At 35.4% G+C, this 12496-nt stretch overlaps 1 protein-coding gene across 4 annotated transcripts in view; it reads right to left on the reverse strand.

Moving 5' to 3' along the window:
- Positions 1–231: 231 nt before the first annotated feature.
- NUDCD1 (NudC domain containing 1) overlaps positions 232–12496 on the reverse strand; it is a 33244-nt gene continuing 20979 nt past the window's right edge. For 2 of the 4 annotated variants that reach the window (XM_051611145.1, XM_051611144.1), the window contains 4 exons: positions 10626–10770; positions 8339–8464; positions 6503–6662; positions 232–3223 (listed from right to left, as the gene is read on the reverse strand). In XM_051611145.1, the coding sequence (XP_051467105.1) occupies positions 2931–3223; positions 6503–6662; positions 8339–8464; positions 10626–10770 (724 nt within the window). In that variant the 3' untranslated portion in view covers positions 232–2930. Of the gene's footprint in view, positions 3224–6502; positions 6663–6941; positions 8005–8338; positions 8465–10625; positions 10771–12496 lie in introns of those variants that run through there. The other 2 variants (XR_007888671.1, XR_007888670.1) reach the window with 2 other exon arrangements.

The raw sequence follows: 12496 nt of genomic DNA on the forward strand, positions 1-12496 counted from the left end.
TGAGTCAAAAGGTGACAAAAAGGCTGTACAGGGGTTACACAGAACTAACAAGCGCAGTGGTGCACGTCTCGGCAACAGGCGTGACCCCGCAGCACAGACACCCTTCAGAACTTTACCCTGTCACAAAGCTCCTTGATGTAACAAGCCTTATATTAAGGCATTTCCTATTTCTATTTTGTATCACTAGCATAGAAAGCATGCTAATTTGAAATTAACAGAAAACCTTTAAAATAATATAAAACCCCCTTTATTAATAAATTTAACATTTTTTCCATTTATTTAAACTTGCAGAAGAATACAAGATACATTCTAAATATGCAGCCAAGGAAAAAATGCAGCCACGGAAAAATAATATTAGAAATAAATAATGCAAGTCTGTAACAGCCAAATATTTTCTCAGAAATTCTGTAAACAGATTGTGATTGGGACTTCTCAGGAAGTACTGTATCTTAAAATTCAAGATTCTGAGAAATAAAATCCTAGAAAAATTGAAGTGCACCTCTTTCAAATATTCACATTTTATACTTTTTATAAGCCTACATTAATATGCTAAACAAATAGTCCTTAAAATTAAGTGAACACAGAAATGGAAATGCTGATAGGTACTGCCCCCCTGTGGCTTGCAGCCATTTAATTATGATAGTGTGCTGTGCAACAGCATGTAAGGGTCCTCAAGGCAACAAATCTTTAAAATAATTGTATTCTAAACTCTCATCAAAAGCAAAATAAGAGACTATATTACATACCTTTTCTGAGAAAACCATGACTGCAAATAGATGAATAACATGGAAAAAGGGATTAATCTCTTCCCCATGTTCCCAGGGGCAAATGAGAACTCCCTTGAAACACACACACATATTTGGGCAGAATGAGTTTTAGTCATTAGTACTACAGCCTCTGAAGAGGTAACCATTTTACTTGACTTTGTTTCCTCTGTTGCAGGAGACAGCAGAAGTATGTTTCCAGATTATTTAACCCATAGCAAGGATAATTTGACAAAGAAAAGCTTAAATTCTCATCTATACTGAAGCTTCCTGCAACAGACCTGAGGTCAGAAATGCACACTGTCTATGAATCCTTCACCACTCCTTCACTCCTTCATTCCCCAAATACCATAACATGTTCTTAACTCTGTGTTCCCAATTATTAAATCTCAGGTTACTACATAATTTTTATATAAAACTCAAAGCATCTACTTTATGTTGCAAAGTAATCAGTCACATAAAATCTTTTCTACAGAACCTCTGCATGAATTCTGTCACCGTTCTTGACATTACTGCCCAACAATGAAAATTTAGATGCTAAACAATCATTAAACAGTAATACATTCACTGAACCTTTTTAAAAAGCATTTTCAAGGCAGTTCTAAAAAAACATAAGGGAAGGTTTGCAAATTGAGTTTTAAGTTACCCAGGTAAGTGGTAAGGAAAAACTTTTCAATACTGGATATAAAATAATACTGCTGTAAGGAGGAGGGAAAAAACAGATTTCATTAAATGCTTGTGCATTTGAAGGGTGTTTTGCAAGCCACAACTGCTTGTCTCTCTCTCAAATTATCACTGTATTTTTTAATCATTTCACTGATACAAGTCTGGAGAATTTAAAGGAGAGTCAAAATAATCACAGCTAAGAAACTGTTAATCCATAGAAAGGGAACACTTCTTTTCCTCTCAAAATATTCTTACAGATGTTTGAAATAACACTGGAAGAGATGCAAACTATTAGGCCACTTGTTGCATTTGCACGTCTCAGCACTTTGGTACCACAGATCACAGCACTTTCCTGCCAGTACACAATATACTAGGCATTCTTTGCTATGGAATTGTAAAGCAAACTATGAAAATAGAACACCAACAACCTGTCAAAGTGATAGCTTTTTGGTTTAACTGTATGGACAATATCAATTTAAAATAAGAAACTAATATCTTCAGATACAACTATTCCGTACCAGTTTGTTAAACTGAACGATCCTCATAGTCCATGTACTCTTCATTGCAAATATACCACATCAAGACTTGAGCAGACAGGATGGTTAACTAGTATGACACTATTCACAGTGGTAGCTGAGGCAGAAGCAGCACTTCTGAGTTTCCCAACTCAGGTTACAGGTGCTTTTTCTGTTAGTCAGTGACTAATTGTAAATTAGTCACTTGAGATTAAAATCACACAACTGAGAGTGTAACTGAACGTTTAATACCATTCAATATGTAATCACCAGCTATACAGTGACCCTTACTTTGGTACAGGAAAAAGCTACTAAAAGCTATTCTAGTGTCTCTTTAAATGTGAAGATTTCACTGCAAGTATGAGTATGTCCCAAATTAATAATCTAAAATCAGCATATACAATTAGATCATTTCACTTGAATGAATTACCTGTATAAGAAGCATAATACTCCATTAATTTCATTCACATTTCACTTAATTCTACTGAATATTGTAATATTAAATAATTTGGGGGGCCAAGAGTATCTGGATTCAGGATTACTTTTTTCTTTATTATACACACTTCTTTGCACATAATATGTTTGTAATTCAAGGCTTTATTTTTTTTATCTGACTACTTTTATAGGTAAAGGGTGGCATTTAAAAACAGAAGCAAATTCTCAAAACTCAGAAGTATGGCAAATACAGTCATTTGGAAAAAATAATGCATAAAGCTATTCACCTATGCGATAGCAGCCTCTGACAACTGCTTTGAGAAAGCTCTTAGTGCAGAAGACGTTTCCCCACAGCTCTGAAAAAGCTTACTTCAGCGACAGCGAAGTTGGAAAATTTTCTCACAGACAAATTCTAATGAAAAACTTTGGTTCCCCTGTAAGATATCTCCTTTATAAAGCCCAGCAAATTGTATTGAACTTCTTAGATCATTTTGCTAGCCAGTTCTTCAACAAATTGTTAACACAAACTGCAGCAGAATATACTGAATAATTAATTTCCAGAGTTCACCTTTATTAAAAACAAGGTTTTTGTTGTGAGAACAAATAATCTCTCATTTGTAGCTTGAAAACCTAAGATAGGATCACTGGCTTCCAGAGTTGCTACTAGCTGCTTAGCAACCTGTCCCACTTGTCTTCCTTCCTTCCTGTTGTAGAGAACTGTGGCCAGAGGAGTCGGCTGACGATAGATGAAAACTCTTCGTAAGCACTCGCAAAGAGCAGCATAGGAGTAATCTGGAGCACAAGCCATGAACTTCTTGTCTTGCTTTGATGCTTGGACATAACCTGCACAGCCCAAAAAGAAGCAGAAGGTATAAACAATGTATTGGTTTCAACAGCCTCCTAGTAGGTTAAGGGTGCACAAGAAGTTGGGAGGGGACACAACCAGGACAGCTGATTCAAAGTGACCAAAGAGCTCAACCCATGAGTTTTCTTGCTTTTGCTCTTCCTGTTCTCTCCCCTGCCCCACTGGGGGCAGGGAAGTGGAATAGGAAGCGCAGAAGCAGCTGTGTGGTGCTTAGGTTTCCACCAAGGTTAACCCACAGCAGTACCAGCACACTTTAACACTGCATTTTTGTGCCTTCAGGATGTTTTGATTGTTTCATTTAAAACAAAAATAAATGTTAACCCTAAGACTTCTAAATTTAACAAATGCTTGCTACTTGTGTCAAAACATGATTTCAGTTCAAATCAAGCTTGGCAGTTTTCACCACAAAGCAATTTGTAAATATATAGCTAGATCATCAATTGACATGATTCTCTATCTGGAAATAACAGGATATCCATAAAAGCTTTTAAAGGGTAAATTCAGGAATTTAATTCATGTATTTAAGCACTGGCACCAACACTAGAAGTAGGATGTAAGTACAGGCTTGAAAGTATTTCCCACAAAGAAAATCGTAGGCTCTAAAAAAAAAAAAAACCACAACCAAAACAACAAATCTAAAAAATGGCATTGTCTTCTGTTCTTCTGGTTTATAGATACAGCCCTGAAGGAGCAGAGGATTTATATAAAAAGTCTAATGATTACTCAGTGAAAGATAAAGGCTTCTTCAGTAAACTGTGGTAAGAATGGGCAAGATTGCACAACTGCTCCTTCGCACAACTCCTTCAACCAGCAGCAAAATCATCAGATGTTAGCAGCCAAAAGTCTAATCAAGACCAATTGCTTTTTTTCAAGAGGAAGTTGTTAGGACAGATACATAGAACAAAAAAATGTAGTCCCTTCAGTTTCCCTTTGGTTCCTTCCTTAGGCTTTGGTCCAAGACTTGAACTGAAAATGTTCTGGTTTGGTGGGATTTTTGGTAGCAGGGGAAGGGCAACAGGAGTGGCTCAGGTAAGAAGCTGAGAAGCTCCTCCTGCTCCAAAACCAGCCCAGGAGCCATCAGAGGGACAACAGATGCGCCTTCAGCAATTAACATATGAAAAAAGGGGTATAACACCTGAGCAGAGAGGCACTTGGGGGGAGGGACCCCGTGGGGAAGCAGGGAAGGACATAAGGAATTCTTCCTCCTGAGGAGGAAGGAGCAGCAAGAACCACCAGCCTGTGAACTGACTATAAACCCCATCCTCAGTCCCCCTGTGCCGCTGGGGGGAAGGAGGGAGAGAAACCGGGAACAAAGCGATTTGGGCCCGGGAAGAAGGGAGGGGTGGGGTAACATATGCAAGCACTGCTCTTCATGTTGTCTGTGTCCTGTGTGTGTTTGATGAGTGTGAAATTAAATTATTGTTTTTTCCCAAAATTGAGTTTGTTTTGCCTGGGACCTTAGTCGGTGAAGAACCCTCCTTGTCCTTCGTCTTGATGCAGGAGTTTTGTCCTCCTCATCCCAGAGTGCGTGTGTGGGGTGGGGCAGTTGAGTGAGTAGCCATGGCGCAGTTCTTTTGTTGTGTTAGGCCCAAACCACGACAGAAAAGTATTAATTTTTCAATCATCATGTTTGTAAAGCTTGTTAAAAACTAATTTCAGAAGTTCAAGCAGAATAAGAAGGAAATAAGGCTCCTAGTATTGCTTTGGTGAATATAGTATAAACTGTAGGTTTTGGAAAACTAGACATTTAAGCTAGAAAATTCTAATTTTTACTACTAGTTCTTGTAAAGTACTTCTAAATTTGGCTGTAGATAAACAAGCTGATGACTTACATCACCTTTCACACATAAAAGGTGAACTAGATTAGTACAGAAGTGTAAACTACACTACAATACTGTAAAATGATAGTACAATAAGGAGAAAGAAGCAGAGGAACAATGCTGGGTTTTATCCCCTTAGGTACAAAAAGCTCAGAGATCATAATTTCCTTCCTGTTACTTTCGAAACAATAGAAACACATTGTTAAAACAGTACTACAAAGTCATAATAGAAACTTGAAACTAATAATTTCAAACGCATCTTAATCCTTATCATCTGCTTTTTTCCTAGCATAATGAAATTTGAAATGAGTAAACAAAGAACTAATTGTGAAATTAATCTCTTTTGTTAGAGGATTTTTCAAGGTGCTTATTACTTGAGTTAAAATAACAGACTATTAAAAAATAATTCTTATTACAAAACTAAGTAGATTGCTCAGAACAAAACCAATTATATGTTATGGTAACCTGCATGAGCTCTATAAACAGCTAATATCTTCTCTTTCATTTTGGACCCAGATAGAGAATGGTGTGGTCAAACATATTTGGTAGAGGGAGGGAATATATCATCACACTCGGGCATTATTGAAGGAAGGAGTCTAGAGAACACTTTGAGAACATAAAGACTACAGTTGTCACAGCAGAAGTAAATTCTGGACCAGATTAATTTTCATGAAAACCGATTATTTGTTTCGTATTTGATATGTACAGTGCTGGGCTACATGGACCATCCTATTTGGTCTGATATTGCAATCCTTACTCTTGCAGTTGTATTTGTCAAAGTACATTCTGCTTCTGAGCTTTAGGATTCTGCTAACAGAGGGTAAAAACATATTCTTAGTCCAGATTGCAACAATACAGCAATAACTCATTTTCTACTGACAGGCTGCAATTTCTGAAGAGTAAGTAGCTTCTTGAGCCAGTGCCAGCACAGTTACATTCTTGATTGATTTTTCCTGTCACAATGACTTTTTTTAATTATTTTTTTTCAAATTAATGAAAACTTTCCACATCCACAAAATTTTGCTGCAGAGGGTTCCATAGCTTAAATGCTCTCTTTTGGCTGTCTTAATGTCAGTCTTTTAGCTTCTTTTGAAACTACTATGTACGAGTATTGTTTGATGCATCTGGCACTGTACCTTAGACTTAACCACATCGAACTTTGTAAGGTTCTTGTTAGCCCAGTTTTTCAGCCTGTTCAGGTACTGTGTTTGCATCCTGTATATGGCTTGAAAAGGTTTATTTTCCTCCAAAGGAATAAAAATTTTATTTCTTATGTTCTAATATTTCTAAAATTACGCTATCATACTGCTATCAACAGAATTACAGTGTCTTTCAATTCAAATTTAATTAAGTGAAATGTCAACAGAAGCCATACTAAGAGAACTCAGGTAGAAAAGTGTCAGATAAAGGAGTGTGCCACAGAAGTTAATTTCCTACCCAAAGCATTAAAAGTTGCAATGTGTTCCCACATGTTCTCTGGTTGGCTTGCGTGGGGCTGCCAAAGAAGAGCATCAACATCATGTCTCAGGCAGAAGCATGGCATTTCTCTGGGGTCCACAACCACTGAGAAAAGATACTGGTTGCTTCCAAGATTAATCTGAAAACAAAACAAATAAATACAAAATATTGATTCAAAGAACAAATAGCAGCTTCTGTCACACATGCTGCCAAAGTTAGATGTTTGTTAGTTGACAGAATGTTTGACTACATTATGCTGCATTCCACTGATGAACAGTTCAACTTACTACAGGTAGCCAGTATATTTCAAACAGATACCACTAAAATTTATTGGGATACCATTTAGGGAAACATTATGTCCACTACACAAGCAAATGGGAATGTGCAGAAATGCTTTTCTAGGATAGAGGATCCTAACCTACAACTTGCGATGTCAGGAGAAGATCCTCTCTAAGTGATCATGTCTGATTTTCTGCAGTGCCAACAGGGAAGAAAATACTGTCACTCTCAGGGTAAAGTTGGTAAGCACTGGAACAAGGATTAGTTAGTATAGTTGGATTATGAATTGGTACAAATTGTTTATTTACTCACAATCAAGTAATTACTAATTTTCAGGTTAGCACACACTTTATCAAGTATGTCTAGATCACCAAAAACATTCTGTAGCCACCAGGAATGACCAATTACATAGGAAAGACAAGACAGGCATATCCTGCTACCTGAATAAAAATAGTAAGAGTGACAATAAAACAACATATATTTTGAGTTTCCTATGTAAAGCCTTCTAAATGAAGGTAACAGCAATACTTTAATGTAGCACTGTAACTAGCAAATGCTTGAAGAGGAAAGAACAATCTGTTCCCTTACAGTCTATCAAATAAGAACACTCAGGAATTCCTGTTTGTATGTAGATGAACAAATACATTTGAACTATTTTTTAATCCAGAAGCTATGTCTGCAACAACAACATGCAGGATTACACCCTAATAAATGGTATAATTTATTACTCCTCAAAGAGCATTTCAGATGCTGACATTTGTTAACCAATCATTCTCAAACTTGTCACAGCACTCTTTTTATTACCTATATACTGTGGCAATAGCACTGAACTGCAAGTCTTTTATGCTGTCATTGACTAATATCATAGGATGGAGTCTCTGTCTTGAAGACCTTAAGTTAATCGTAACATAAAATACAGTGGCGAGAAAAAAGAACTATCAAAACATGTTTACTGAAGGTTATACAGTGGCAGAACAAATATAATTATTTCAACTGATTAAGTTCAAGTCTATAGACACAACTTCAAAACAGCCTTCTACTAGTATGCCATTCAACAGGCACACAAACTCTTCAGTTGCATTAAAACTACAAGAGTTAACCTTCAGTCTCCATTAGGGCCAGATGCAATCATGAAATGAGAAAGGTCCAAAGTCAGCAGCGCTCAGGCAGATGACACTGGCAGAGGCAAGTAGCAGAGACTTCTACAGAGCACACAAGAAACAGGCAGAATGAAGGGGAAAAAACTTAAATTAAGTTAATGGTTGGACTTGATCTTTGCTTTTTCAAATGGCTTACATGTTAAAGTGTATATATAGATGTATATTTAAAATCAGAAAAGGAGCCTTGCTTTTACAGTAAAATGACACTAAAGAACACATACTGGATGATAATTGCTGTTGCTACTGTGTTTTTACATTATGGAAGAAATTGTATGGTTTGAAGACTTTGCATAGATTTTTGTTCTGATAATGGAATTCAACTTGCATATAATGAAAAATGCTTTAAAACATTTCCATACAAATTTGCAGCACTTACTATATGAGTGACTTTCAAGGTATCACCATCAAATCTACACAAGCTTGCATTATCTTCAAGAAAAGCATCACATTCTTCTAATTCTTGAGCGTTACAAGGTGGGTTTTCCTTTTTAGGGTCTGGATTCTGAAATAAAAAGACAATTAATTATACTGAAAATCTAAGCTGCTGAACATATATGTTTATATAAATCCCATTTCAAAATACAAAGATTCAATAGAACAGGAAGAACCTGCATATCCTTATATACTTACAGATCATGATTATGTAGTTATTAAAAATTAACAGAACCATTTCTTTGGTAGAGGACAGCATGAGTGGTAGGTATAACAAAAATCCATTTCAGTTTCAGGTAAGGTACATAAGCCACTAAAATATAGACAATACATTCCTTTCTGTAGAGCAGCAAAAGCATACAATCCTGAAAACCTACACAGGTTTAGTAAATTTACATCAGTGTAAGCTTCTTTCAGATTGCCAGAAATGGTACTAAAAAATGCTATTAATTAATTTTGTAAGTAGCTCTAAATACATGCCTCCTTTTAGCTTTGCTACTAATTATTTAAAATTAATAATGTTGTTAGGCACATTTTTCAACGCACTCAAGAACAAACACAGGTATTTTATCATGCTACATAAGTGAAAGAAGGAAAACCTGTCCCTTTTACTACTACTTTGAGAGCAAGATGCAACAATAGTGCATACAGAAACAGCTCGCTTTTACTAATGAAATCTTTGGATGCTTTGCAAAACAACCAACCTGATACCTTTGTGATGTAATTAAACAACTAATTTCATTATAACAGCAACATTTAATGTTATTTGTTATTTTACAGAAGGCAAAAATATACACTCTTCACTAAGTATCAATTAATGTTCTTGCACAAAAAAGACACCATCTTGACAATTACTATAAGCTGAAAGCTGAGGCCAAACAGAATGTGTAAGCAAAGATTTAACAGGGAACTGACTCAAATCATCTGACAGGGAGTTCTTGTGTTCCCTTGCTCATTTCTGCATCTATTTCAGCTGATTATTAAGAACTTTTATTTTGGTTCAGTCCACAAAGTGAAGCAGATCAACACAATGTTTTTTAATTGCTAAGACAATTGAAGTTCAAAGAAAACAAACACGAAGATACAACAAAGAAACATCCTTAAATAACAGAAACCAGCGAAACTAAGTATCCTAAACTGCAGACTGATGCACAAGACTTAAAAAGGGTATCTGTCTCTTTGAGGACAGACTTTGGGGTTCAACTCTACTCTGTCGAGCCTTTTTGATGGCCTCTGGTTTACTGTTTCATTGGGCGGCTTTTAAATAAAACCTTCCAGGTGTGCATCACTACCATAAGAAAGTTAGATGACCAAATAGAATCCATGCATTTAATATACATATTTATTTAAATGAACAGTTACCTAAGCAAATATTTGTTTTTCACGTGATCATTATCACACACAAGCTGAAGAGCTGTGATAAAAAAAAAAAAAAACAAAACACACAAAAAACTTAAAGCTTAATATGAGCTACAAAAGAAAAGAAATTTGAAGTTCCAAACCAAGCTATGGTCAAAAGATGTGCTACAATATCTTGCCCAAAACTAATGACAGAGAGAGTACAGAAATCAATTTAAAGCACTAAGCAGAATTAATTTTAATAACACTTTTCAGCCTTATTAAAAAAGTTATAATGCAAAACTAATATATCACAACCCACAGGGAGTCACACTTCACAAGTTTTAGATGAGATGCCATTTTCTAATTAAACAAAAAGGAGAAATATCAAGCAAACAGCAGTTAAAAATTACATTTCATTTTCTTTAAGTAGGCTCCCTGTATAACAATAATGCTAGAAAGTTCATGAGTCATACTTATGCTTTCTTAAACTTTCCTTTTAAAAATGTCATTTACACTCACTGTATCAGTATCTGTAGGAAGACAGTATAAAAATGTTGCTAACCTATCCTTCAAAATTACTTAAATCAACTGCTTTAGAACAGTCATGTTCTAAAGTGGTGGGAACAAAATTTATTTTCAATGTTAAATCTGACTTCTGTTTTGGTGCACCAATGCTACCATGTGAGCTAAATTCAATCCCCAGTGAAGATGATATTGCCATTCAAAGTACATTCAAGTCTAGTGCCATTAGTTCATTAACAGTTCCAGTTAAAAATTAATGTAGAACTAGGATTCTGAATAGTAAATGAACTGATGGGATGTATCAATGAAAAGCATATTAGGATATCAAATGTACAAGAGCTTTTAATGTTTTATTTTCAACTCCTTACCATTACTTCAGAGGTAAGATGCATCAGGCTTTCAGTTATTTCAGAGAACTGGGAAGAGTCCATAATGAATTCCCCTCTTGTGTCACCAACTATTAGCTCTGGCCACCGGGGTCCCTCATTTTTCTTAATTAGAGAAATTTCCAAACTAAAATGCAAATAGAAGACAAAGAGTAGTAAATGAAAACACAGCATCCATTTCTCTAAACGTAGATTTGAGCACTTCTATTTTACCAATTAAATACTGAAAATCACAAAACAGAAACCATTAGCATTCAATTTATAAAATAAACTATTATAATAGATAATATTCTAAAGAAAAAACAGACCAAGTACAACTGATTTGCAAAAGCCTAAGAACAATGAGAATGTATTAATGCAAGTGTACTCAGTTTTCAAAGTAAATGCAGCCTCCTCTGAAGCAGTCTTATTAAAATATTTTAAATACCGTAGATTACCTGTACAGAAATCTACTCAAAGAGTGACAGAATTTTACTACAGAGGTGTATTTGAAACCTAAGTACTCAATATAGCACAAAAAGTGTTTGTACTTTACCTGAGAAATACTACAACAGCTAATTATCTAATTGTGTATCTAAAATTCTATCTCAGAAGAGACATGATTTCTGTGACCTGTAAAACAAACTTTGGACAACCTGGTATAAACGTTAGGAATAACTGACTAAACAGAAACCCAGAGATTAAGCCTGATGCACCAGCTAAGCAATTCTATTTAATTAATGCATTAGGTAAAAACATGGATATAATGATAAAATGAGAAGTTAGTTTCATCGTGTTCACTTTTTAGATACACTTACCGAGTTTACAATGACAGTCTTTTTTACCTGACAGAAAAAGAAAACCTAAGATACTATCTACTGCATCATAGTAATAATTATTTGGTTCAAATTAGTTTCTGAAGCTACTACATTGGTATTATAAATAGCATATATTTACAGAAGATATCTGCAGCAAGTTTTAGACTTATAATCAACAGATTTAAAGTGGCACTGCTTCAGTTCTACCAGGCAGCCCAAAGGGAAGCACAACTGCAAAAGATGAGATGCCTCTTTTAAATGGAAGGATCAAGAGGAGTGTGTTTAGCTGTATTTAAGGATTCAATAGTTCTCTCAGTTCATGTCCTACAAGGTATAACAAAATGGTGCACAGAAGTGCTCGCTGCACTTGTTATCCACAACAAAGAAAGTGGCTTAATAAAGCAAGCTCTTAACTTGAAGACTCAAACAGAAAACTCAGAATGGTAATTCGCAAACACAGAGATTTCACACTCCATTTTACATCTGCAGGAACATATGTGGAAGTAAATCCAAATACTTCATGTCATCTTCCAGATATGAAGCATTTTTATTGATGCAAAAGTTATAGACAATTTACACCCACAAAAACCCCTAAAACAATGGTTGAACATGTCTTGTCACTAAGATCAGTTTAGGGCTGTGAAGGGTCCTCTGTAGGCTCTAGTAATGATATAGAGTCTAAGCAGAAAGCAACACTAGATGTCCAAAATTAGGCTGCAATTGTCTAGCATGAAGCTGAAGTTCTAGAACCAGGAAGTTTTGAAATTTAAAAAAGTATATTTGACTATGGTTCAGGGAGCTCTGAATTATTTTTTTTCCCCCCTCTCCATTCTTTCATGTTTTTACTTCAGAAAGAAAGAAACAATTAAAATTTACTTTTCAAATAAAACTATGCACCTCTATCTGAGGTCTACATCGTCTTAAGTTCATGCTGATTAATTTCATATCACATGCATGATATACAATGGAGCAGAAAAACATATTATACGGAATTTATAAGTCAAACCTGAAAGCTTTCTGTTACATTCTTTCCAAAAAAAGCTTCTGTTTGTGGAA

This window comes from Apus apus, chromosome 2, assembly GCF_020740795.1.
Source record: "Apus apus isolate bApuApu2 chromosome 2, bApuApu2.pri.cur, whole genome shotgun sequence".
Taxonomy (NCBI): Eukaryota; Metazoa; Chordata; class Aves; order Apodiformes; family Apodidae; genus Apus; species Apus apus.